Here is a 26,224-nt window from a genome sequence, read left to right as displayed (position 1 = left end):
AGGGGTAAATCCTTCCCCCTAACCCGCGGGGGGGTTCCAGTCTGACTGTCAACGTGGGACACACACACGCAAGTGCAAATACAGTGAAACCTCTCTTTTAAGACCCTAGCTGTTTTAGAACCCCGTCCGGTTCCTCGATTCCCAAGATTTCTCTTCAGACAGTCTATACATGTACCTCTATTTTGAGATTCCTTTTATTATTACAAGACGTAATTTTCTCAGATTACCAAAAAGATTTAAAAACGTGTTTAAAAAAAAAAAAATTAACAAAATAATAATAATCATTTCTCAGATTTTGGAGGTCTCAAAACAGAGGCTTCACTGTACAGTGGAACCCCCCTTTTAAGACCCCCCAATTTAAGACTCCCTCCTTTTTAAGACCTTGTTTTCTTAGATTTTCTGTTCATTACCTCTGTAAATGTTCCCCCCTTTTAAGACTCCCTCCTTTTTAAGACCTGATTTTCACAGATTTGTGAAGGTCTTAAAAGGGGGGTTCCACTGTACACAAAGAAATGTGGGTGAATTTAAAGCACTCAGGTTCAGTGATCAAGGTATAAAAAGCTACATTCACGCGTCTCAGGTGTGCAGCTGTGTGCAGCAGCATCAGTTTTCAGCGTATATCTACCACTAGTCTATAAGGAAAAACTCCTCGTCCAAGTACGTTCCTTTCTGCATGGGGTCTGTTTCCCGGTGGGAAAACTGGTCCGAGGGAAAAGTCTCCGATCGACTTGCAGCAGGCCTGGAAAACAAAGCAAAAGACAAAGTGAATATGACAGGAGCCTCTGCCCTGAGATAAAATCCGTGTTTATGATATTCAAAACATTAACTGCAAGGAACTTACAAAAATGTCTTCACAAAATTATGATCTTGAATCTGAGAAACAAAGGGAAGTAAGCGCTCTAAATGATTACGACATGTGTAATAGAGTAAGTGAGAGTTATTCGGAACCAGTCTCCTGGCACCTGAGAGAATAACAAGCATTGAAATGAACAAGCGACTTTCATCCTCATTTTCAAACTCTTACTTACTCTATTACACATGTTGCATGCATTTAGAGTGCTTACTTCCCTTTGTTTTTAAATATCTCTAATCAGCGCTCTGCTTCATTTGTTTAAGATTCTCTCTGATTTTGGATGTTAAAAACTCGTCATTCTATTCATGATTCATATACATATAAATTAAATATAAACGGTTTTGATGTCGTTAAGTCAGATTTTCTTTTCAGTGGTATTACGTTGTCATTGCAGCTTAGTTTGAATGGTTGGTGCATGTCTGAAAAAGGGGATTCCATTAATTGTATTTGACAAAAAAAGGTAATTTGGTTACATGCACCAATAATTCAAAGGCGCAATGAAAGCGTAGTACCACTGAAAAGAAAGTCTGACGAACGAAATCAAAACCTGTAGGACTGATTGGCTGGTTAGTTTGTTTGTTTGCTTAACGCCCAGCCGACCACGAAGGGCCATATCAGGGCGGTGCTGCTTTGACATATAACGTGCGCCACACACAAGACAGAAGTCGCAGCACAGGCTTCATGTCTCACCCAGTCACATTATTCTGACATCGGACCAACCAGTCCTAGCACTAACCCCATAATGCCAGACGCAAGGCGGAGCCGCCACTATAGATTGCCAATTTTAAAGTCTTAGGTATGACCCGGCCGGGGTTCGAACCCACGACCTCCCGATCACGGGGCAGACGCCTTACCACTAGGCCAACCGTGCCGGTCTACTGATTGGCTGCTTGATGATTTCAGTCAAACCTGTTGATTACAACCACCAAAGGCCAGCGGAAGCGGTGTATGCAGGCTGCCTAAATGGCAGGGTAAAAACGGTTATACACATAAAAGCCGTGGGAGTTTCAGCCCACGAACGAAGAAGAAGAAAACCAGCAAAGGGACCGACCAAATAGTGGTTGTTATACACAGGTGGTAACTATGAAAAGAATTAACAACAACTTGCTGAGTATCACATGGGATGGACGTTGTGGGCAGGTGGTTACCTGTGGTTACCACGTCGAGAGGTGGTTACCTGTGCAGGGCAGGTTTGACTGTATGTATTCCAAAATAGCAACTAACTGCTAGAATACCAGAACTCTCAGTTTGGCGCAAACATGTACAGTGGAACCCCCATTTTAAGACACCCCATTTTAAGATCCCCCATTTTAAGACCCCCCATTTTAAGACTCCCTCCCTTGTAAGGCCCTGTTTTCTGTTCATATACAGACCTGTGAACCTCTGTTGCTACTTGGAGTATTCTCAAACAAACTTGGAGTATATTCAGAAAAATAAGTGTATTCGTTGGCAGACGACGATAGTGAAAGTAGTACCTATTGTTTTGTTTTGACCTTTCGTATTCAGGGTTCTTAATTGAAGCTTGGTAAATGAAGCTTGTCGTGTAAGTGTAAAGTTGACGAAGCTTTTGAAAACAGAAATTGAATGAAAAAGAAAATGTGGCTTTCAGTTATATACAGGAGAACGGGGTTGGTGTTATTCTTTTTCCGTCAAACACTTAGTACACAGATAAAACGTGATTGACTCAGACCTGCCTACCCCTGAAATGTACCATGTGTAGTTTTGGGTGTGAAAATAAGGCAAATGTGTAGTTTGGCAGGTGAATGTGTAGTATTTCAATTTGATCAACCCAAACCGCAAAACAGAACAGTTACTTATACCGTACTAAAACAAACACTCAACACTCCAAACAAAACTATTACAATGTGAACAATACTCCTCATACAAATACAAACAAAGCATTAAGTTTATTTGTTAAGAAAACATTTATTAACTAGTTTGGAACATTTGTTAAAAAAAAAAGCTATGTTGAGGGGTATGCAGTTCAATATACAGTGAGACCCCCTATTCAAGACCTAGAACAATCTGAGAACATCAAGTCACAAAAAGGAGGGACTGGGAGTATGTGTATCAACATGAAGGGCAGGTTTGCGTCGGCTATAACATGGCAGATCATTGCCTCTGATCTGGTTACCGATCTCTCAAAAGTGAGCTTGTCTTGGTCTTCTTTCCCTGGCACGGGTTTCTTCACAAAACAGTCCAATTTCCTCTGCTTTGGTCGGGATTTCTCGAATTCCTGATGGGAAGTTCTTTTCTTGTGGCGGTTACACAGTCGTAAAGCCCACTGTGCTTCACTGAAAAATCCGTCTTGCACACAGTGCAGTGGGCAAAATGCTTCCCTTTTCTCGACGAAACTAGGCATGGATGCTCCTCATGGTACTTTGGCAGAAAAGTCTGGCTGGGAGTTTGACCAAGCTTCTTTTATTTGCTCGGTGGCGGTTGATCGCCAAAGTATTCTGAATCCGTGTTCGTCGCTGTAGCCATTTTTTTCCCTCCAGAAAGAATGAGCTACGAAGTGACCGCGTTCAGAAAAGTATGTGCTGAAACGCCCGCGATAGTTGTAATAACAGCAGCAAGACCAACTGACTACGCTACTCTCGCGGGTGCCGGGCATGTTTTGCACGCAGTACACAACCGGTTAGTACAAATTACGGATCGGAACTCGCTCGCGTTTTTGCGTATTTAAAATGTCAAAATGTGTAGTCGAAACGAAACGTTTGCGTAGTATAAGACAAGCATGCGTAGTTGCGTAGTTTGGGGACCAAAATCGTAGTTTACTACAGTCGAACTCGCTTAAGACGAATCACTGGGGATCGGAAAAAAAGTTCGTCTTAACCAAAATTCGTATTAAGAAAATTGATCGATTTTTTTTTTATTTTTTTATTTTTTTTTTTAAGTCTTGTACATTTTATGGTGTTTCAATTTGTTTCTTTCGCAACTTTCATGCTGCTTCATGTTTAGACAATAAAGTGACATATTCAGGTACATGTTCATGTGTGTCTCATGTTGAGTGATGATTGTTGAGTTTGAGTGAGAGTGAGCACACAGATGTTACGTTTTTGGTCACACACACGCGCACACACTGACACTGTCCACATTCGCGGTGTTCCTATCATTTGTCCGGAATCACTTACCTTGGCGACGGGTAGCAAACCTTGGCCAATTTAGTTTTTTGTTTTTTTGTTGCAACATGATGTTCAAATCCAAATCGAAAGCACTGACTGACTGATAAACTATCGCGAACCGGCGAACGCAAACGTTGAGAGTGTGGTTTCCCTTGTCCAAGGGAAACCACTCTGGCATCTATATTTTTTGGCAATGGCTTCCGTTCGATGTTTCGTTTTTGGTATTCGCGAAGGAAATAAACGTCAGTCAGTCATTCATGTTCAGTGTCTGAGCTATCAATCACTTTGATTCTAAATTTGAAATTGTTTTGTGAGTACAGTGTAATCAGTTTAACTTTATTCAGTGATCGGTTGAGCAATGGTTCAAGCAGTCGACGCAAGGGAAGACTTTGACACATGTATTCAAACTTCTCAAATTCCCATGATATGTCGATCTCGGGACGAGTTTAAAGATTTCGTCATAAGCGTGAGTAAATTACAGACATTATGCATGCTTGGGAATCCAAAAAGTGCTCGTTATAAGCGTAAATTCGTTATAAAGAATTCGTTTTAAGCATTTTTTTTAAGCATGAAGAAAGAGGTATTCAGTTGGGAACTTAAAACTAATTCGTTATAAGTCAAAATTCGTAACTAGCGTGTTCGTTTTAAGTGGGTTCGACTGTACGCTCAATGTGTAGTGTAGGCAGGTCTGTTGACTGACCAAGGCCTGTTGGCACACTATTCAGAATGCACAACAAAATGTAACAACGCTTTGATACCCAGTTTTCTACGCTCGTGATCACTTGAAATGAATACTGAAAACATAAGTGTTTGAGGTAGTGACTGAAAGTATGTGAAGGTAAAATTTTTCAGAAATAAATGCACAATCAAAATAATTAATTTCAGCATCAAAGAGTGTAACATACAATCTTGCACACGTTTGCTTTAGTAGTGGCAAAGAAGGAATGCGTGTGACATACAGCAATGAGAGGGATGCGTTTGTAAAGAAAAGTAGTCCAGGAATTGTTCTCGTCGTACTTTTTTTCCACCGACCGTACTGATCGTATTTTAGACAATCAGGCGTTCAAAATACGGCGATACCGTATGGGTTCCCAGGTCTGCATATACCTCTGTAGACTCCTTCCTTTTTAAGACATGATTTTCTCAGATGTTTGGAGGTCTTAAAAGGACTGTTCTACTGTACCGTTAAAAACAAACAAGACTCACTTGTGAGGAGGTGGTGTGCGACTGGGCCAGTAGATATGCTGGTGGCCGAAACTGAAAGTCTCGTCGCCTAGCAACGTACGTGCCCATGACTGGTTGTTGTAGGGGGCCTGGGTGCCGCCTAGCTCAGCGGGCAAGGCCTCCTTCCGAATCTGCTGGTGCAGTGTCATCAAGTTGATACCATGCATCACAATCTGGAACATGGAACATGGAACATGGAACAATAAATAAAAGTGACAGCGCAGATCCATCATAGCAAGCTTGTATAAACACATGTTTAATATAAACTTTGCCCAAAAATTATTACAACAAATTTCGCACTCAAATTAAAGCATTAAGTCCTGTGTCATTTCATTCAAACTTCCTGTGCCAGTTAAGGCCGTTCGACACTTGACTATCTGGATCATCTTTTGAATTAAAGATTTCTTTTACACGGATCACGTCACCGCTGTCAAATAAGGGTACCCTCAAAATCGACTGTACAAAAATAGAAAGGACCAATTAAAAATCGACTAAAACAGGGGTTCACATCCATGAGAGGTGGCATAGGACAAATGTCCTGGACAATGCAAAAGTGATAGGACATTTGTCCTGAACAAAAATAAATCAATAGGACTTTTTTTTCGAAACAAAACGTAAATTTAATTAAACGTGACTAGTTTCTTGTTACAAAGGTAACAGAACAAATAAAATAATTTTCTTGGCAAAAAGGTAACAGAACAAATCAAACTCAAAGTCAAAGTAATAATAACGTGTTGTTCTGTCTCTGAGCTAATGATGACAATTCACTGTGATTGTTCCTTTCTCTTTCTGGTGGATGCCCACATTTCCACAACCTTCACCACCCACTGTTTCTTTTGAATACCCACTGTTTCTTTTGAATGTCAACCTTTGGCCCCTCCAGGTAGCAAATCAAACTACTGTAAGTTGAAAAGTACTGACAATGTCCGGATCAAATGAAAGCATAATCGGACAATGACCACTTTGTGACAAAAACTATAGGACATATGTCCTCTTGCATGAAAAATGTATAGGACATTTGTAAAAAATATCCGTGTATGTCCGACGTGGATGTGAGCCCCTGCTAAAAATCACAATAGGGTAAACTTTGCAACGTTTACATATGAGGAGAAAGTCGAATCAATTATTTACCCAGAACATGTTTTTTGTTTGGCTATAACCCCTTACGTATTTCATGTGCTATGCTATTCGTATTGATGCAGGTGTCTAGCGGGGAAATAACTCAGTGGGTAGCGGCGCTGGCTTCAAAACCAGTTGTCCCTATCGGCGTGGGTTCGATCCCCACGTTCGGTGAGGGATTTATTTCCCAGAGTCAACTTTGTGCAGACTCTCCTCGGTGTCCGAACACCCCCGTGTGCACGTATGCGCACGATAAAGAACCCAAGTTCACAGCAAAAGTCTCTGGGCTTGGAAACATGAATACACGCATGCATGAAGAAAAAAAAAAGGGTAGCGCCGTATACTGTATGGCAGCTTGCTTTCCCCAGGGAGAAAGCAGCCCGAATTTCCATGAGGGTAACCTCACAGGACTATATGAATCATATCATCCTATTATCCTATTATCGCACAAGCGGTCAAAATCAGGAGTTTAGGGGTCAATTTTGAGGGGTATCCGAACAAAAAGAGCATGTATTTCAACAACGACTAGTAGGATTGCTCTGAACCTTTCGGAATATTTTGCCAACATACTAGACGTACTTTGAGTACAATTTTGGATTGTTACAGGTATTTGTTCAGATGTTACACTATGATCCGAAAAAGGTTTTAAAACTCATCATAGGATTGTTCACTTGTGTCCAAAGAATTCATGACTTCGCATGTCTACAGAGAAGTGATTAATACACACACTGCCAAATTGTCATGTGCGTATAAGCACTGCAACAAATGTGCTCGCCCTGCAAACAAGCTGGATATTTTCAAGATGATAACTGTCTGTAGCTCAATATGAACAAAAATTCTGAAGGTTTGCTAAACTGTTTGCGCAAAATAGATCGCAAGCCTACCTTGTTACGATTTTTCTCCTTGAGGAAAGGTCGGAGCATCTTGAAGATGGCCTCGATGTACCAAGGCTGATTCACAAAGTGGATCGCTGTGAATCGAGCAGGGAAACAGTCCTGTGTTTAAAATAAAGAATGACAATATCAAAAATCAACTCGATTTAAAAAAAAGATTTGTCAAGTTAAACCAATACAATCACACTTAGCGTTTCTCATCATTTCCTTGCATCTACAACACAACAAAAGTACAGTCAAACCACCTTTTAAAGACCCCCCCCCCCCCCCCTCCCCCAACACAGACAGACTCACACACAAACAAACACACTCACACAAGTTTCGTCCCCCCCCCCCCTCTTTTTTTTTTAGACCCTTCTCGCTCTGATTTTATGTCCGCAATATATATTTGTACATTTAGCTCAAGTATAAGACTCACTCTGTTTGACAAAGTGAGTTTCTCAGGGTGTTTTTTTCTCTCTTTTTGGGTGGAGGGGAGGGGGGGGGTCTCAAAAGGGGGGTACTACTGTAAGTGTAACACGAAAGAAAAAAAACCTTGTTCTTCTTGTACTTTTGCTTTGATTGTCTTCTCACCTGCAATCCTTCAATCATCAACTTGAGGACGCGGGGGTTAAGCCAGGAGGATTGTTTGAAGGTGAACTCGCTCCAGTCAACCACCACAAGAAATCCGTTAATCTGTGCCGCCTCATCGTCTATCAGTTTTTCCAGCGTCAGAAGAATAGCACGATAGATGGCAGCTAAGCCGTAGCGAGTGTTATCCCAGTTAGCAGAATACAGCACAATGATTCGCCTGCCGCGGTGGTCCGTGCCAGGTAACACCCCGGGTAGGCCGTCTAGCAGAGCGTCTTTGATACCAGGCTCAGAAGCCTGGAACTTCTTGAAGAGATTCTTGTTGGTCTGACGATATTCGAAGTACCGTGTGAAAAGGCGAAAGGCTTCATCAACGTTGAACTTCCGAGCTCGAAGGAATCTGAGAATGAAGGCATCATCAGAGCGCAGGTATTCTGAAAATCAATTCAAACGTTAAACAAATAAGAACACAAATTTATTTCACATAATTATTTCTAAATAAACGATTTTTGAAAATAACTGTCATGATTATCAGCGATTGAGGAGTAGGAGCCCCTATACCGCAGACAGGTTTTGCACAACATCCTGAGCACCTAGCTTCCATGCCTCCAATGGGCTGTATCCTGCGATCAGGACGAACAACCAACTCTGATACATGTGTATACCTTGCAGCACGCACAATATAATACCCTTTTCTTTCAAAAATCAGCGTTAACGAGTTCATTAGAGTTCAGAATTTGTTGTGGAAAGGACTGCATGTAAAGTAGCACATATCATGTATTTTGATTGAGGTCACGTGGGTTTGGCTTGAGGTCATGTGAGTTTAGGAAAACACACGTGCTTTAGTGAACACTTCCAGTGATCAGCAAGCCATCTGTAGCGATACGTGGCTCCGATGATTATATTTTCAAAAGAAAATGGTAGCATATCTAGTGCATGCCACATAGCATACACATCACAGTCAGTTGCTCATCCCGATCGCAGGATAGAGCCGATTGGAAGCGTGGAACACGTTCTGGATGTTGTGAAAAACCTGACTTCGGTACAGGGGCCGACCTTATTACTGCTCAAGACCGCTGAAAATCGTTATTCCCGGAAAACGTCTATTATCTGTATCAACAAGGGCAGAATGTACATAATATAATAATTATGGTGAAGATTACAGAAAAATAGTGGAATCATGAGGACTGGTAACATCTTAATCAGTATGTGTCTCCAAAAGTAATACACAGTGTCAAATGATGCAAAAATAATTAATTGTCATTCTTTAGAACACACAAAAATCAAATCAGGCTCTCTTTTTAGTTCTCACTACTGAGCAGCTACTATACAAAACAAAAACAGATCAGTAAAACAGAAACAAACCTAAACAGAAAACTGCCTCAAAACGGTATAGAAGCAGTAAGAAAAGAATAGAGTAACAAGGGTTCACATCCATGTCGGACATCGAACATACACGGATATGTTTTCCAAATGTCCTAAACATTTTTCATGCAAGAGGACATATGTCCGATTGTTTTTGTCACAAAGTGGTCATTGTCCGATTATGTTTTCATTTGATCCGGACATTGTCAGTACTTTTCAATTTACAGTAGTTTGATTTGGTATTTTATCGATGTTTTGCGAAGCGATGTGTCTCTCCAAGCAGATGAAACTTTAGGAAACTTTGCAAGGGTCGCAACTCTGAATGCTCCAAGCCAGTTGACAGTTGCCTCCATTCGAGTTTTTTTTCCGAAAAAGCAACATGCCACCGAAAAGAAAATTGATGCCAGAAAAAGGCCAGAAGCGTTTGTACTTCAAATCTCTGCCCTCATCAGCGGCTAGTACCACTGAAACTGATCTCCCTCTGGCCTCTGAGCAGCCAGAGGCAGATGAAACCGTAGCTCTAGAAAGTGAAAATTCGGCGCCGAAGAAAGACGTTACCCCCTCCCGTAGATTTTTTCAGTTACCTTTTTGCCAAGAAAATTATTTCATTTGTTCTGTTACGTTTGTGACAGGACACTAGTCAAGTTTAATTAAATTTACGTTTTGTTGCGAACAAAAAATTTCCTATTGATTTATTTTTGTTCAGGACAAATGTCCCATCACTTTTGCATTGTCCAGGACATTTGTCCTATGTCACCTCTCATGGATGTGAGCCCCTGGAGTAAACGTAAACAATTAATATCATACCAATGTCAGGCCGAGTTTCCATTTGAGCACGAACAGCAGCAATGGCAGAAGATCGCTCTTCCGGAACCTCATTGAGTTCGTTGCGTGCTCTGTTCGCTAGAGGCTCAGTGATCCCCCATCCGTACTCTGCCATCTTGTTCTTGTGTGTGTGCATGTGCGTGCACACATGCACACACTCCTATGAACACACGCATGCACCTTCAGGCTTTGGTGCTTGTTTCCGCAGTAGCATCACTATAGGAAGTCCTGAAACACACAGATTTTTTCTCTTGTACAAATGATTATAATTGCAGCATGCAGCTTGTGTTTTCATATATTCATGCAACTGTAACACTTACTGATCATGCAGTTACTCTGTATGACTTTGCATTTATTGCGTGTACATATACACCGTATTACTAAGTTAAGCCTGACCTAAAATCATCAACAGTTTAACGATGAGCCTCATCTGAATGAGTATGTGCATATAAGTGCAAGTATGACTCAATCAGTGGCATAGTTCTGATTTCCTGGGTAGACCTATAAGATAAGATTAAGATAAGATGCAGACCTGTTTACCCCCATAAGTGTTTTGGAGTAATGCTCAGCCCCAAAAATAGTAATCCTGGCACAAAAATAGTAATCATCCAGCATTCGTCGCCAATTACAACGCCGCGGCACATGACAACTGTGTCTGCGAAACGCAATCATGCACATATATCCATCATTTACAAACAAAACACATCAGTCAGTTTTTGTAGTCATCATAATTTCAAAGAAGATCACATCAAAAGCACATGCATCACTGATTCTTTTTCTTTTGCTCGTAGTAGGCCTTTTTCAGTGTGTCAAGCACTTCTCTACTGTACTTGCGCTTGCCGAATGAGTGAGGGCGAGACTTCACCACTAGAATAAGGCTCTCCAGTGTCTCATCAGACAGACATGATCTCTGGTCAGTCCTGTGCTTTTTCACCCCATTTTGCCATTGAGAAAAACAATGCCAAACATGTGAATTGATAAAAAAATAAAAAATAAAAAATAAAAAAAAAATTTAAAATTTTTTTATTTATGAAAATTGTAGTCTTGACACGGATAGCGGAATGGCGCATTTTTTGCAGAAAATCGTAATAAATTACGCCAAAATCGTAAGGGTAAACAGGTCTGAAGATGCGATAAGATTTCATTTAATCCTGTGACTGGTTACCCTCATGGAAATTCGGGCACCTTTCTCACTGGCGAACATGAGCTGCCATACGGTATACGGCGCTGCCCTGTTTTTTTCCTTTTCCTGCATGCGTGAATCTATGATTCGCTGTGAACTTGGGTTCTTTATCGTGAGAATGCGTGTACACCGGGGTGTTCGGCCATTGACAAGAGTCTGCACAAAGTTGACTCTGGGAAATAAATCCCTCGCCAAACGTGGGGATCGAACCTAGCTACGCTGATAGCGACAACTGGTTTTGAAGCCAGCTCCGCTACCAACTGAGTTTTTACCCCGCCCTATAAATATGCAGCTTGAACAAGTCCACTTCTGCAGCGTTATGTTTGATCATAGAGTCCTGTCATTATATATATCATATTCTAGAATATTTTTAATTTAAGGAAAAAAATCTCAAACCACCACAAATAAAATAGCAATTTGGTTACACATATGAAATTCAATCACACTACTGTGTTTCAGGTGCGGTTTGACCTACTGTTTAATATAACACTAGTAACCGTTACTGTGAGAGGCAGGATTCGTTCTATAGACTGAATATTAAAACTTATTTTTTAGTTCACCTTATCACTGTAATACGCTGTATCTCCAGGCAGAAGTCAAATTGGATGGACTTATACTGTTTTTCTGATCAATATCAAACTCTATATCAACAAGACCTAGACTGAAGATATGCACAGCTGACTGTAAAGTTCCCCCTGAATAAATTTAGTGCATGACCATTCACAGCTATTCATAATGACTCACAGTGATGACAGATGAACCCTTGTGAGTTCTGCTCTAAATTTGTAATCCTGAAATACTTCCTCTTTGGTCATCAAACTGCAGTATAGTAATGTGGTATAATTTTGTTCTCTTCCCCACTTATAATATTGTACACGATTACTAGCCAATTGAATTAGGCATATATCAACAGCTGAATGTGTATGACTGTGTGTATACATTTTGTGAGTGCATGTGTGCATGCATGTGTGAGTGTGCATGTGTGTACGTGTGTGAATGTGTGTGTGTGTGTGTGAGGGACAGAGAGAGAGAGAAATACTTCATGACAGCTCTAAATAATGCAGGCAAACATAATTTCTCAGCTTCTCAGCTTTCTTGAAAACAAGGGCCAACATAATGGTGTGCATAGTTAAAAGAAATATACCATTCTGATGCATATAACCTTATGACATGTATATATTATATATCAGACAGGTGCACACGCGTATAGTTAATCGGGCCATACAGTTATTTCAACATATGAGTAGACCTATAATGTGTCAAATCGCGCAGCAGAAATGCCAGATAATGAAAGAAGATTTATAAACATCCATCCAGTACGAATTTGATCAGAATCGTTACGTTCACCTTTAATCGGACATACGATACACCGCAGCAAAGACAAAAGGATTGTACATGCATGCATCTCATTACCACTTTTCGCCGAAACCTTCGAACCTTCTACAGAGAAGCAACATGTAATTCTGTCTTTTACCTGCTCAAAAACAAACTAGCAGAGTTAAACATTCAACTGAATATATTGAGTACAACATGCTACAGCCATTTACTTCGCAAGGCCTACCTGAAATGTAAATTTACCGTGTTTACCCAGAAAATTTGAGCCGCAGCAGACACACTTTTCGGGAGTAATCATTGCTTAAAAAATCCAAATATTTACAAGGACAAAATTTTCACGAATATGAATGTGAAACTGTACCAGTCACGATTGTGTAATATTCAATTCGATGCATGTTTTAGTTAGAGAAAGAAAATAAATTCCTCGCATATTTTTGGTAAATGCCTAAATCTCATTATGAAAAGGTAACAACAGGCTCCCTTCACGACAAACAAGAGTTGCATCCCTTTAAAAATGATCAGGCTGACCTCCCTTGAAAATGAAAATCATAATAATTTATGAGCAAATAACCGCGGACCAGTACGCGTTCAAATGAGCAACATTGCTTTAAATTGCTATGAAGACTTGAGGAGGGCCCCAAAGGGTTTAAAATCGTGATCGTGATTGGCGTTTTTTGACCTTTCTGTGACCGTGATTGCCGAAATTTCCATTTCTGTGATCGTGATGGGACTTTGCCCGTGCATCCGTGATGACTGACAAAAAATCAAGTCGGTGATCGTGATCGTCATTTGTTTTCGTGATCGTGATGGGCATTATTGCAAAGCATTTTATTTTCAACGTACATTTTTCACAGCTGTATCACTTTATGATCCTCTATTCGTCAAGGTGTTTGTGAGGGTCAGACTAAACTACGCCGCGGCCGGGGCGCCTATGAGCACGCACCAGCACGCGCTACCTTGAACCATAGCACTTATATACTTTATTTTTATATTTCTAGTTAGTTCATCGTCCATTCTTACATATTACAAAATTTCAAACTTCAATGATGAAAATTACGGAAGTTATGACGAGTTTAAGGAGAGCTTATGCACTACTCTCAAGTCCGACGATATCCGCCATTGACTAAACAGCGCGCTACCACTTTGGAGTGGACGCTACCTTGATCCATAGCACTTACATACTTTATTTTTATATTTCTTGTTAGATCATCGTCCATTCTTACATAATACAAAATTTCACAAATAAAGTATGTAAGTGCTATGGATCAAGGTAGCGTCCACTCCAAAGTGGTAGCGCGCTGTTTAGTCAATGGCGGATATCGTCGGACTTGAGAGTAGTGGATAAGCTCTCCTTAAACTCGTCATAACTTCCGTAATTTTCATCATTGAAGTTTGAAATTGTGTATTATGTAAGAATGGACGATGAACTAACTAGAAATATAAAAATAAAGTATATAAGTGCTATGGTTCAAGGTAGCGCGTGCTGGTGCGTGCTGGCGCGTAGCCTTGGTCGGGCCGGTTTGTGATCATGAAACTGAACAAAAATCAAGGTAACTGTGATCGTGAAAGCTAAAATTTCCCTTCCCGTGATCGTGATGATACCCCCCCTTTGGGGCCTTCACTTGAGATTAATGCTGCATATTATGCTTTAGTTTTTCGTTGTACTCATTCTTTCTTTCATCCTGTTTTTTAAGACTGATTTGTATCCTTGGCAATCGTTTCACACACACACACACACACACACACACACACACACGCACCACACACACATTTTTGAGTGGTTTGGGAAATATTCATCCTCCGGGAAAAAAAGATAGAATTTTAAAGAATGGTTTACTGATCTTACTCTGAACAGGTCCCACCATGCAACAACAGAGTGGGTTTTCTTTCTTTTCATATTCTAATTATGAACTGATTGTGTTTGCTGGGTAGATATCAGAGGCACAAATGAATTTCCGAAGAAAAGGCAAGTTTCGCGGTGTGGCTTTCTTTAGTAGTAATTCCTCAGTAATTCAGTCATATAAAATATGTTGTGTATTACACAGACACCGTTTTTGGTGAAAACTGATGCAAAAAAGATTGAACAGTTAGTCTCACTGCTAAGAACGGCTGGGAGAGTCACAATCGGATCACTGATGCTCACAAACTGAATCTATTTGAGTAATCAGCGGCGTCAAATTATGTCAAATGCTCGTCATAAATCACTTTGAAAATGATCACTTCATTGCAAGAGGGTGATGGTGACAAAATTACACCGCTCAATGATTCTTAGGAATCAAGGTTCCTAAAAATAAACCCAAAAGACGTTTTTGAGCCAAACTTTCGCGCCGTTCAGCCGGTCTGGCCTGAGTCAAGTTGGTTATTAGTGTCAGTGCTTTTGAAACACACACGGTCATAATCGTGTTCATCAGCATCAGCATGATGATGATGATGATCATCATCATCATCATCATCATCATACATCATCGTCATCGTCCTCGTCAGTCATCACCCGGTTATCATCATCATCGTCGTCGTCGTCGTCATCATCATCATCGTCATCATCATCATCGTCGTCGTCGTCGTCATCATCGTCGTCGTCGTCATTGTCGTTACTGATGTCCCAGTATCACCAACATCGTGCTCCGCAATCATGTCTCTGCCTTTCGCTGTTCGTTGCTGTTTTAGGTCACTGCGTACAAGAACTTGAATGCCTTGGGCATTGCGCACGAAATGAATATTTTGCTGAATGTAAGATCATGGGGGACACAATAAACCCACTGTGACGTGCATCGGCGTCTGCATTATTCAACGCCAACGTTATCCCCATGTGACACAGCACGAGGTTAATCCCACGAGCATCTTGATAACTGATTTCAATTATTCGGCTAAAAATTCAGCATCTCGTTAACCTTAATTTGTAGTTTAAACAAATTTAATGATTGCAAGATAATTAATTTTGCTTGAAGCGCCTTGATTACCATTTTAACGCGCTGAGATTGAATCCAAGATAACACAACTCTGATGCACATCGACGTGAGGTGAGGTTGCTTACGAGAGCTGACAGGTAATCATAGTGACAATGGATAATTACATGTATGTCTTAAAACGAACACTCCTCATGACATACCTCAACACTGTGATTATTAGAGTTGTTTCACGCCCTCACGGTGAAAACACTCGGGGCGTGTTCCCGGGTGTTACCCCCACTTTAGATGAAATACGCAAGCCGGTGTATGCGTGTTTAGATGTCGTCGATCAGCCACCTGCATTAACGTCAGAATGACCGAGGTCTTTTGCGTGCCACTGTGGTGACACCGGGGTGGGACATGGATACCAACCGTCTCTGAGTCAGCACATAAAGTTGACCCGTGTCCGTCCCGGCCGGGATTCGAACCCGTGACGCTTGGATCACATGTCCAGTACTCTACCACCTGAGCTGACTCGCCCCCACCCCCTCTCCCCCTCAACCCGTCGTAAAAAAGGCAGATGTGTTTGGGTGCAGATATTGGTCGTGAGACTGTTAGTCTTCAAACCAATTACAGGACTAAAAGGGACATTCGTTCCCCTACCCTATGCAACAATAGATTGATAAAAATAACAAGAAATTCCTCCGATAGGAAAAACACCCCCGTCAAGGGAAATAACCTTCTCAGTTGGTGGCAGTGAGAATGGTTATTTCCCTTTGACCAACGGGGGTGTGCCTCTATAAGTCCTTGTATAATTTTAATCCACCAATAACTCCCTAACCGTGTGTTTGACTGGTCCCAATTTTTGTGAGGACCGTCTCAGGAATGTATAGAACCTGTTCACCAAGTTTGGTGACGATCGGTCCGTTCATTCTTGAGATCTACTTGCGAAACAAACACACAAACACACAAACAAACACACAAACAAACACATCGAGTGAAACCTATACACACCCCTATACCGGGGGTGTAATAAGGCAGTGTCGATACAGTGGCACGGAAAACACAGACACCCCCGACAATCAAATTCACAAAAGCAACTGCAGTTCCCCTTGTTACAATTTCGACCACAATTCTGAACAGAAACAATCACAGAGCGGGGAAAAGATTGCCATTATTTTATAACCGGTGTTGGAAAGTGAAATATAGGTCTCCAGTTAGTCTCATTCGTTTCTTGTCAACTCTTTGACTTTTGTGTCAGTGTATTCACAACGTTGCATTGATTTGCAAGAGTGAGAGTTCTTGATTTTTATGAACAGATACATTGAACAATCTGGGGGTAAATTTTGTGATTAAGTCAAGATTAAGCGAGAATTACGACTGTTGTCCGCCGTTTTTAACGACTCCATAGAAGTTTGCTTTTCCAAAAGTACAATGGCCTCAAAAAAGGCAATTACGTGCTGTTTCACTGCCACTATACCTTTTCAAATTTCCATTAATTGGGAGCACATCTAGTCTAAGAGAGAGAGAGAGGGGGGGGGGGAGAGAGAGAGAGAGATTCTTCAGTTCTTGTTTCTTACTCAGGCTTTTTGTTGCCGACCAAGCAGAGAGGAAGCAACTGTGTCTGTGTTACCCGTGAGTCTCACAGATTGACTAAATGTTTTAATCACGCTTTGTGCGACTTGTCATTTGTTATTGTTGATTGCTTTGAATTAAGTTATAATCTTAGTTCGACCTAATGAAAATAAGATAAACATAGTCTTGGTTTCCAAGCACTTTTTCTTCTTGTTTTGTGCGTTCAAGAGAGAGTGTTTGTATGTGTTTGTGTGCGTGTGTATTTTTCGTTTATGTGGGGTTTTTTTTCAACTGTAAAATATCAACAGTAAAAACAAAATTAAGCGTCTGTTACGATCCCTGGTTACGAGTCTTGCGTTGCTTATGTCAAATCGTGGTTGACTATTTTAGAGGAAGGTTTTGAATGCAGAAGAAGTTGGTAAAAAAAAGTTAAGCAGCTAAGAAAATACAATTTATTTTTCGGGAATAAGAAAAGACTGAAATATGGGAGAAACGTAAAGACCAATATAGGTGGGGTAAAATCAGAACGAAGGATAATAGAGTGCAGCAAAGAAATGATTATGCAAAAATTGAACAACAACAAAAATCAAATAACGTTTGATGCCTTGGCAAGATTTTAGGATGAGGCCACAGAACACTGAACAGGAGATATGTTGGGGGAGTGGCAACTAAATAAGATGATTATGTAAATTAGAAAAAACATAGAGTGTAAGCAGAGAGTAACAGTTCTACCGCCCTTCTCACTCAACTCGACAACCCCCCCCCCCCTCTCCTCCTCACCCCTTTTGGGTTGGGCTCATTATGTTACACGCATTCATTGCGGGCAATGTGCCAACCCTTAATGAATGCAGACACGTGAAGTTATTATTGAGCAGCTATTTTGATATTCAAGATTGCACATAGACACCGACGTGCACCCCCCCCCCCCCACACACCCCTTTCTCTCTTTTACACACTCTCTCTTTTTCTATTCCCACCCCCCACCCTCCACCCCGATCCCCCCACCCTCCCAACACGACATTTGTTCTTTAAACCCACACACTTTAATCTATGAACCCATCCACGCTCCTCCCATTATTCTTCAACGCCTCCTGATCTCAGTTGCTGATGTTTTTAGTTTGTCCTCACAAGCAATCTAAACATATCAGGGACATTAATTCATAACATGCCAACAAATGTTACCAATCCCCTCAAAGTGTTTGCTATATAAAGCCACCCTGTTGGAGCTATCGGTATTGTCGCAGGGCCCTGAGTTTAAGCCAAGCCGTGACAATCTTTAAGGAATCATCAGGACCAGAAAAAGATGAAGTTCGTCGTGGCTCTCAGTCTCCTGGTCGCCTCTGTCGTTGCACTCCCAGGGGGCCCTGGTGGAGCCGGCTATGGAGGAGGCACGTACTACTCGCCTGCAGAACTCAACGCTGCAGCAGAACTTGCCCATCGTAAGTCGACCCTCTTTCTTGATAATTATGATACTCCCCTATCAAAACTTGGGTTTTTTTTTTTTACATTTAGTCAAGTTTTGACTAACTGTTTTAACATAGACTGGGAATCGAGACGAGGGTTGTGATGTATGTGTGTGCGTGTGTGCGTATTCAGTGATGTACATTTTAGTCGGTCTCCGGTCTCTGACCGATCCAATTTCCCCAGGACCTATAGCTTTAACACCAGCAGGACACAGGTCCGATTAACCTACAGAAGAAGTGGTCAAGGGTCCGATCGTTTTTGACAATGAAGCGGACATGCGGACTGTTCAATTTTCAAGAGGAAAGCTTGTTTCGGTTTTGCCAAGCGAAAGTAAACACTACGTGAGGAAAGCTGGTTTTGGTTTTGCCAAGCGAAAGTATGCACTGCGTGTGACCAGTTTGTTGAGTGAACGAGGCACCATATGGGATCTGATTCTTTGAATTATTTATCCTCAAGTTAGATCAAGAAGAAAAAAAGAAAACCGAACCCATATGGTGCCTCGAGTGCATTTCAATAAATCGTTTAAACTAATGGGAACCACCCGTGCATGTTCGCACATGCGCAAGGCATTACTTTTCATCATAATATCTGGAAAAACCGTTGTGCGTTCGAACTTGTCGACAGATGAGCAGTGAAAAAAACCGACAACTGTTCAAATAACTTTGAAATGTGATTCAATCCTTTGAGTATCTAGTCATGACAGTCGCAGAAGGTGGAAGAATTTAAACTGAAAAATCTTTTTAAATGCGGTTTTACGAGTCGTGTTTTTGTCCTATTGAAATTGCAATCTCAGGACACTGTGTCCTATTGATTTTCAGTCTTCAGGACAATTGTCCTAAAGGCTGCTAGAAAAATGTACATCACTGGTATTTGCGTGTGTATAGAGCGATTCCAAGTAAACTACTGGACCGATTTTCAGGAAACTTCACATGAGAGTTTATGGATACAATATCCCCCCAGATGTTTTTTTCATTTTTTCGATAAATGTCTTTGATGACGTCATATCCGGCTTTTAGTGAAAGTTGAGGCAGCACTGGCCCTCATTTGTTGACAAAATTTATTGAAATTATGGTAAAGCAATCTTCGACGAAATCCGGACTTTGGTATTGCATTTCATGGAGGCTTAAACAGGAATTGATTAGTTTGGTCAGTAACAATCTGAAAATTGTAATTAAAATAAAAACATTCATAAAACGATCTATAAATATGTTATATTTGGATTAAAATCAAGCTATGAAAATAAGAAATATGAAAGTTATGATTAAAATTGAATTTCCGAAATCGTTTTTAAAACAATTTCATTTTATTCCTAGTCGGTTTCTGATTCCAAAAACATATAGATATGTTATTTTTGCATTAAAAACAAGCTCAGAAAGTGATAAAGAATAGAGGTACAGAAAAGCGTGCTATCTCGCTCAGCGCAACCACTACCGCGCTATACTGCCTGTCAATTTCACTGCCTTTTCCATGAGCGGTGGACTGACGATGCTACGAGTATACGATCTTGGTGAAGAAATGCAGTGCGTTCAGTTTTATTCTGTGTGTAAGACAGCTTGACTAAATGTAGTAATTTCGCCTTACGCGACTTGTATTTTTTTTTTTCTCCAAACGAACAATTACTACGAACTACATAATAACATTTTTCAACCGTTATTTCATAACTTAACATTACAATTGGCATGTACACATATGATTATGTAACATGGACTGAAACAACATCCAAATTATAAATGTTCTCGATTAAAATTATAAATGTTCTCGAATTGCTGTGCCGTGAACATAAGTGCAACGCAAGTTGACCTTCTTTGTTGATAAATGTAAATCTCTTCAATAAAAATACCCAAGAATTGTAGGTTATTGAAAAGTTTAATTATTGACAACACAAAACGTTACATTGTTGTCAAAACGGAAATGTAACTTTTTATTTTGTCAATAATTAAACGTTCCAATGTTTGTTTGTTTGTTCGTTCATGGGCTGAAACTCCCACAGCTTTTACGTGAATGACCGTTTTTACCCCGCCATTTAGGCAGCCATACGCCGCTTTCGGAGGAAGCATGCTGGGTATTTTCGTGTTTCTATAACCCACCGAACTCTGACATGGATTACAGGATCTTTTTCGTGCGCACTTGGTCTTGTGCTTGCGTGTACACACGGGGGTGTTCGGACACCGAGGAGAGTCTGCACACAAAGTTGACTCAGAAATAAATCTCTCGCCGAACGTGGGGACGAACTCACGCTGACAGCGACCAACTGGATACAAATCCAGCGCGCTACCGACTGAGCTACATCCCCGCCCTGACTGAGCTACATCCCCGCCCTGACTGAGCTACATCCCCGCCCTGACTGAGCTACATCCCCGCCAAAACGTTACAATAAACTATAGATACATTAGAAAAAGAACATTTTTGAAGAAGTGTTTTGGCGAATAACTTTGGAATAATGATTTTTTTTAAAAGAAGAAGATTTGTAGGTTATTGGAACGTATAATTATTGACAACACAAAACGTTACATATATATATATATATATATATATATATATATATATATATATATATATATATATGTAAAAACGTAATTGTAACGTTTTGTTCTGTCAATAATTAATTAAAAAAACAAGAATTTTAGGTGGAATGTTTAATTAATGACAAAACAAAACGTTACATTTAGTGCTTTGTTATTTGCAATTAAAACACTACAAATGTATATATTTTGGATCCAGTCAATGGTTATGAATATATTACAATCATTCTTTAATCTGTTGTTGCAATTTCAATGAACGTTTTAAAGAATAATGTTGCTTTTTTGTTTAGATTGTATAACCATAAGGACTGTGAGTGTTGTTACCATCTGCTGACGTGTATGTGACAGTTTTTCATTTACAAATCGTTGCTTAAAATCTGTCAGTAAAATGTAAACGGTAGGTGTGTTTGTGTTCAGTTTTGGAACAAAAATGAGATACTTCGCTAAATAAATCAAGCACCTTACCTTTGACCATATTTGTCAGAACCCCTAATAAAAATTACTCTTTGGAGAAAAACCAAACAAACATGTTGAAGGTTTAATTTTGTAATGATCACAACAACGTCTTTGATATAGCTGTAACCAGAAGCCTATCATAATAGAAGCAGCTAAGTACTATTACCAGCAGTCGACACGCGATTATACATATGCCCTTTGACCTTTCCTTGGGAATATCCATGACTAAAAATAAAATACGGGATTGTGGGAAAACTGTTCAATGGCACTCATGCACTATATTCGATTTTCAATACACAACTCAAAATCTTTGGGATTTTAACTTCAAATCAGTATTACACTTGAGTTCTCGAGCGTGGCGACGACTCAGTGACTCGAGTTTCCGAGTCTCTCCGTTCGTATGTGTGTACTGTTCTCCATATCTCACTGTTCGGGGCTAGTTCAGTAACTGACCCTACGCTCCCGGTCACTTCGTATAAGTTTGGAAAGCAATATCAAGTAGCGATAATTTTAAGCGAGACCGACATTATTATTACGAAATGCATTGACCAATCGCCGAATAGACGCATGAAAAGATATCCCAAAATCCTCTATTCTCGATGACATACTAAGGAGTTAGTTCGGGAGAACGACGATCTATGAACGGTTTATCATATACAAGAAAGCAAGTGGTTAAAAACGGGCGTCGATAGAGCCAATGAACAATGTTATCTACTAGTAGTATTTCATCCACTTGTGCTGTAACCCAAAAGACAGAATACCTCCTACAGAGAATTGAAATATATTTTCTAACCAACAGCACACTTCAGAGGATGCCCTGGACGCAATTGATGGTAACATCGTCAGCATTATCAAATTACCTCTTTGCACACCCACCCACCCACCCACCCACACACACACACACACACACACACACACACACACACACACACACAACAGAAGAACAAGTCGCGTAAGGCGAAAATACAATATTTAGTCAAGTAGCTGTCGAACTCACAGAATGAAACTGAACGCAATGCCATTTTTCAGCAAGACCGTATACTCGTAGCATCGTCAGTCCACCGCTCATGGCAAAGGCAGTGAAATTGACAAGAAGAGCGGGGTAGTAGTTGCGCTAAGAAGGATAGCACGCTTTTCTGTACCTCTCTTTGTTTTAACTTTCTGAGCGTGTTTTTAATCCAAACATATCATATCTATATGTTTTTGGAACCAGGAACCGACAAGGAATAAGATGAAAGTGTTTTTAAATTGATTTGGACAATTTAATTTTGATAATAATTTTTATATATTTAATTTTCAGAGCTTGTTTTTAATCCGAATATAACATATTTATATGTTTTTGGAATCAGCAAATGATGGAGAATAAGATAAACGTAAATTTGGATCGTTTTATAAATTTTTATTTTTTTTTACAATTTTCAGATTTTTAATGACCAAAGTCATTAATTAATTTTTAAGCCACCAAGCTGAAATGCAATAGCGAAGTCCGGGCTTCGTCGAAGATTACTTGACCAAAATTTCAACCAATTTGGTTGAAAAATGAGGGCGTGACAGTGCCGCCTCAACTTTCACGAAAAGCCGGATATGACGTCATCAAAGACATTTATCCAAAAAATGAAACAAACGTTCAGGGATTTCATACCCAGGAACTCTCATGTCAAATTTCATAAAGATCGGTCCAGTAGTTTAGTCTGAATCGCTCTACACACACACACACACACACACACACACACACACAGACACACAGACACACGCACATACACCACGACCCTCGTTTCGATTCCCCCTCGATGTTAAAATATTTAGTCAAAACTTGACTAAATATAAAAAGGAAAACATGTTTTGGTGTTGATTACAACCATGTCTTTTACACAGGTGTGGCCAATCAGAAGGAGTCCCTCATTGAGAGAATTGCAATACTGCTTGACCAGCAAGACAGTATAGACACTGCCTTGACCGCAATTGAAACCAGTGCGCAGAACATCACCAACGCTCAAGAACCCCAGAATGATGCTCTGGAAACCATTAGGCAACAGGTAGGTGGCCATTTTTTTTTTTAATCTATTTGTTCTCGTAGAGAGATGAGAGATGGGGTTTTAGAGTGAGGGTGGAGAGGTGTGTCTGTGTGTGTGAGGGTTGGATGTGTGGTTGTGCCGGGGGTGCGATGGGGTGGTGGTGGTGTGAATGTGTATGTGTGCATGTGTGTGTGTGTGTGCATGTGTTTGTGTGTGTGTATGTGTATGTGTGTGTAGTGTGTGTGTGTGTGTATGTGTGTGTATGTGTATGTGTGTGTGTGAATGTGTATGTCTGAATGTGAATGTGTGTGTGTGTGTGTATGTGTGTGTGTGTGTGTGTGTGTGTGTGTGTGTGTGTGTGTGTGTGTGTGTGTGAAACGAAGAAGTCTTTAACTGTGCACAAGACCACACATCACAAGCATACGAATTGAGTTTCTTCATCTGCGTATGACAATACACCAGATCAAACACAACCTGGACCTGCTGGGAGATCTGGAGGCGGCACTGGCTGGTGAGGTGGCCGTTGCCCAACGACAGGAGTCGCTCGTGAACCCCTTCTGGACCCGTCTCGATCTGCTACAGAGTTCCAACAACGCCCAGAACCCTCAGCTCGCCAAGACGATCGTCTTCCTTGAGGAGGTAAGTTTCGGTGCGCTTCGACTACAGAAAAACTTCGGAAATAACTGTATTGGTTGTGAAAGAGTGAATACTCTTGTCACTCTTGCTTTTCTTTAGGCAAGCTTCTGACCTGTGCTCTTTTTTCACGTGTTTAAGACACACACCCTCGTGACTGGCCTACAAAATGGCACGTGGGAAAATGTGACTCTGTCACAGCTCATACACACGCGACAGAGTTACATTGTATTTCTGAAAATCATCTTTTGGCTATTTGCTTATTATCTAAGAGAGATCAGGATTTTTAATATTTCATACAAACATGTTTTATTAACTTTTGGTTAGATAAAATCCTTTTCACAAAAACAGCATATAGAACGACGACAAAAAGCAAAATGCTTGTGGGCACGTTCTACAAATTATAAACAAGACACATTCACGATCAATTAACGTACACACTATTCCATTATTATTTTTACAAATGAGAGAGATATTTATATTAAAGAAGTCCACTGTAAAAAAATAAAAAAATAAAAAAAGAATATTGAGGAACATGCTGCTTTGAAGTTTAATACGCCTAAAATGTGACTAATAACAATAATAATAATAATAAAATAAAATAAATTAATAATAAAATGTGTGTGGTGTGTGTGTATGTGTGTGGTGTGTGTATTTGTGTGTGTGTGTGTGTGTGTGTGTGTGTGTGTGTGTCCGTACGTGCGTACGTGCGTGCGTACGCACATGCACTGGTGTGTGTGTGTGTGTGTGTGTGTGTGTGTGTGTCTGTGTGTGTGTATGTGTGTGTGTGTGTGCGCGCGTGTGCGTGTGTGTGTGTGTGTGCTTGAGTGTGTTTACAGGCCAAGGACACACTTGCAACGAAGTTGGCTAACGCAGCAGAAAGAGCACAGGACGCCATCGATGAGGTACAGGCTGGCGCTGAAGCCCTGACTGATCTCGCCAACACCAGACAGTGTAAGTCCCTCTAGTTCTTCTCCTTCTTTTTCTTGGCTTGACCTCTTGTTTTTTGTTCTCTTCCTTGTATCTATATTCATTTATGTCAATGTAACACTATTCATAGTCTTCTTTGTTATTTTCCTTCTTCCTTTCTTCGTTCTCCTAAACTCCGAATCTTTAAATGAATATAGTCTAAAGAGTTTTGTGATACTGAATAACAGTACCGGCTTTAGCGTGTGTGTGTGTGTGTGTGTGTGTGTGTGTGTGTGTGTGTGTGTGTGTGTGTGTGTGTGTGTGTGTCGGAGGGTGTTAATATATATCGCAGAGAGGTCTTGCGATAGACTATTAGGCCTATTATTTAAGTTATTAGAGACATCACAGTACGCTAAGAGATTTATAGTGCAAATCGAGAAAATGAATTATTGAACGAAACGCGTAGCGTTGAGTTCAATAATTATTTTCAAGATTTGCTCTATAAAGGCCTGTTTGAGTGTTAGCTCATTTACAAAATAAATGTAGTATGTTTCTCGTGTTGTGTGTACACTCATCGGGGAGTCTGGTACTAAAAATGGACTGTAAGAATGCTCTGAACCCTTCACGTATTATATCCCCATCGTTTTATCCTTCACATTTGCCCAACATGTTAATTTGCTGAGCGTTTGAAAGCGGGTTTTATGTCGTCTGCTAGGGCATTCGAACCAATCTCATTTCCAAAAGTAAATTTCTCGTGTTGCATCTGAACTCATGAGGTAAGCTGGTAAGTCTATCACATGGTAACAACGTTCTGAACCCTACACGGTTTTGATTCCGATAGTTGTTGCCTTGAAATAATAATGCGAAAACCATTCATTTGATTAGCTGATGCAGTCGCATCCCGTGTTGTCTGCTGCGTATGACAGAGTCGATCGAATCGGTCGACTTCCAAATGATGACTTAGCTGGTTCTTTATCGGAATAACACTTGTGTTTTCTGTTAGCCGCTGGGAATGTTATGCTAAATCATCATTATGTTAATGTTGAGATGATAAACTGCATGTCACTTAAAATGAAGGATTAGAAGAATCTTCTCAGGTGGAAAGAAGGCACAGCCTCACTCAGTCACTGTGGCACAGGCGCATGAAATCTGTCACAAAAATAATTCTGCTTTAGCCGCAGGAAATTTAGCATCATTTGGTAATGTGGGGAAGATAAGCTACACCGAGGATGTGAAGAATCTTCTTAAATCGAAAGAAGGGGCACAGCCT

General features: G+C 40.5%; 2 protein-coding genes across 2 annotated transcripts in view; one reads left to right on the top strand and one right to left on the bottom strand.

The window, feature by feature from the left end:
* Positions 1–427: 427 nt before the first annotated feature.
* On the bottom strand, positions 428–12,794 carry LOC138980087 (clavesin-2-like). Its single transcript, XM_070352890.1, has 6 exons — positions 12,719–12,794; positions 9,957–10,202; positions 7,788–8,218; positions 7,206–7,316; positions 5,185–5,375; positions 428–739 (listed from the first exon to the last, which is right to left on the bottom strand). The coding sequence occupies exons 2-6, from the start codon at positions 10,108–10,110 to the stop codon at positions 628–630; spliced, it is 999 nt and encodes a 332-aa protein (XP_070208991.1). The 5' UTR covers positions 10,111–10,202; positions 12,719–12,794; the 3' UTR covers positions 428–627.
* A 5,386-nt stretch (positions 12,795–18,180) lies between these two features.
* The window catches only part of LOC138980086 (uncharacterized), a 9,957-nt gene continuing 1,913 nt past the window's right edge, over positions 18,181–26,224 (top strand). Inside the window, exons 1-4 of the mRNA XM_070352889.1 lie at positions 18,181–18,394; positions 23,273–23,433; positions 23,875–24,051; positions 24,885–24,999. Of these exons, the coding sequence (XP_070208990.1) occupies positions 18,259–18,394; positions 23,273–23,433; positions 23,875–24,051; positions 24,885–24,999 (589 nt within the window). The 5' untranslated portion in view covers positions 18,181–18,258. The remainder of the gene's footprint in view (positions 18,395–23,272; positions 23,434–23,874; positions 24,052–24,884; positions 25,000–26,224) is intronic.

The sequence above is a fragment of the Littorina saxatilis genome, linkage group LG11, assembly GCF_037325665.1.
Source record: "Littorina saxatilis isolate snail1 linkage group LG11, US_GU_Lsax_2.0, whole genome shotgun sequence".
Lineage (NCBI taxonomy): Eukaryota > Metazoa > Mollusca > Gastropoda > Littorinimorpha > Littorinidae > Littorina > Littorina saxatilis.
The sequence above is the reverse complement of the archived record's forward strand: the minus strand, read 5'-3'. Positions and strand labels throughout refer to the sequence as shown.

Coding starts and splice junctions, on each gene's coding strand:
- LOC138980087 (XM_070352890.1), bottom strand. CDS start 10,110: ATGCACACACACAAGAACAAGATGGCAGAGTACGGATGGGGGATCACT. Junction 8,219..9,956: donor GGAAACTCGGCCTGACATTG/GTATGATATTAA, acceptor ATTGATTTTCAG/AATACCTGCGCTCTGATGAT. Junction 740..5,184: donor CGCACACCACCTCCTCACAA/GTGAGTCTTGTT, acceptor TTTGTTTTCCAG/GCCTGCTGCAAGTCGATCGG.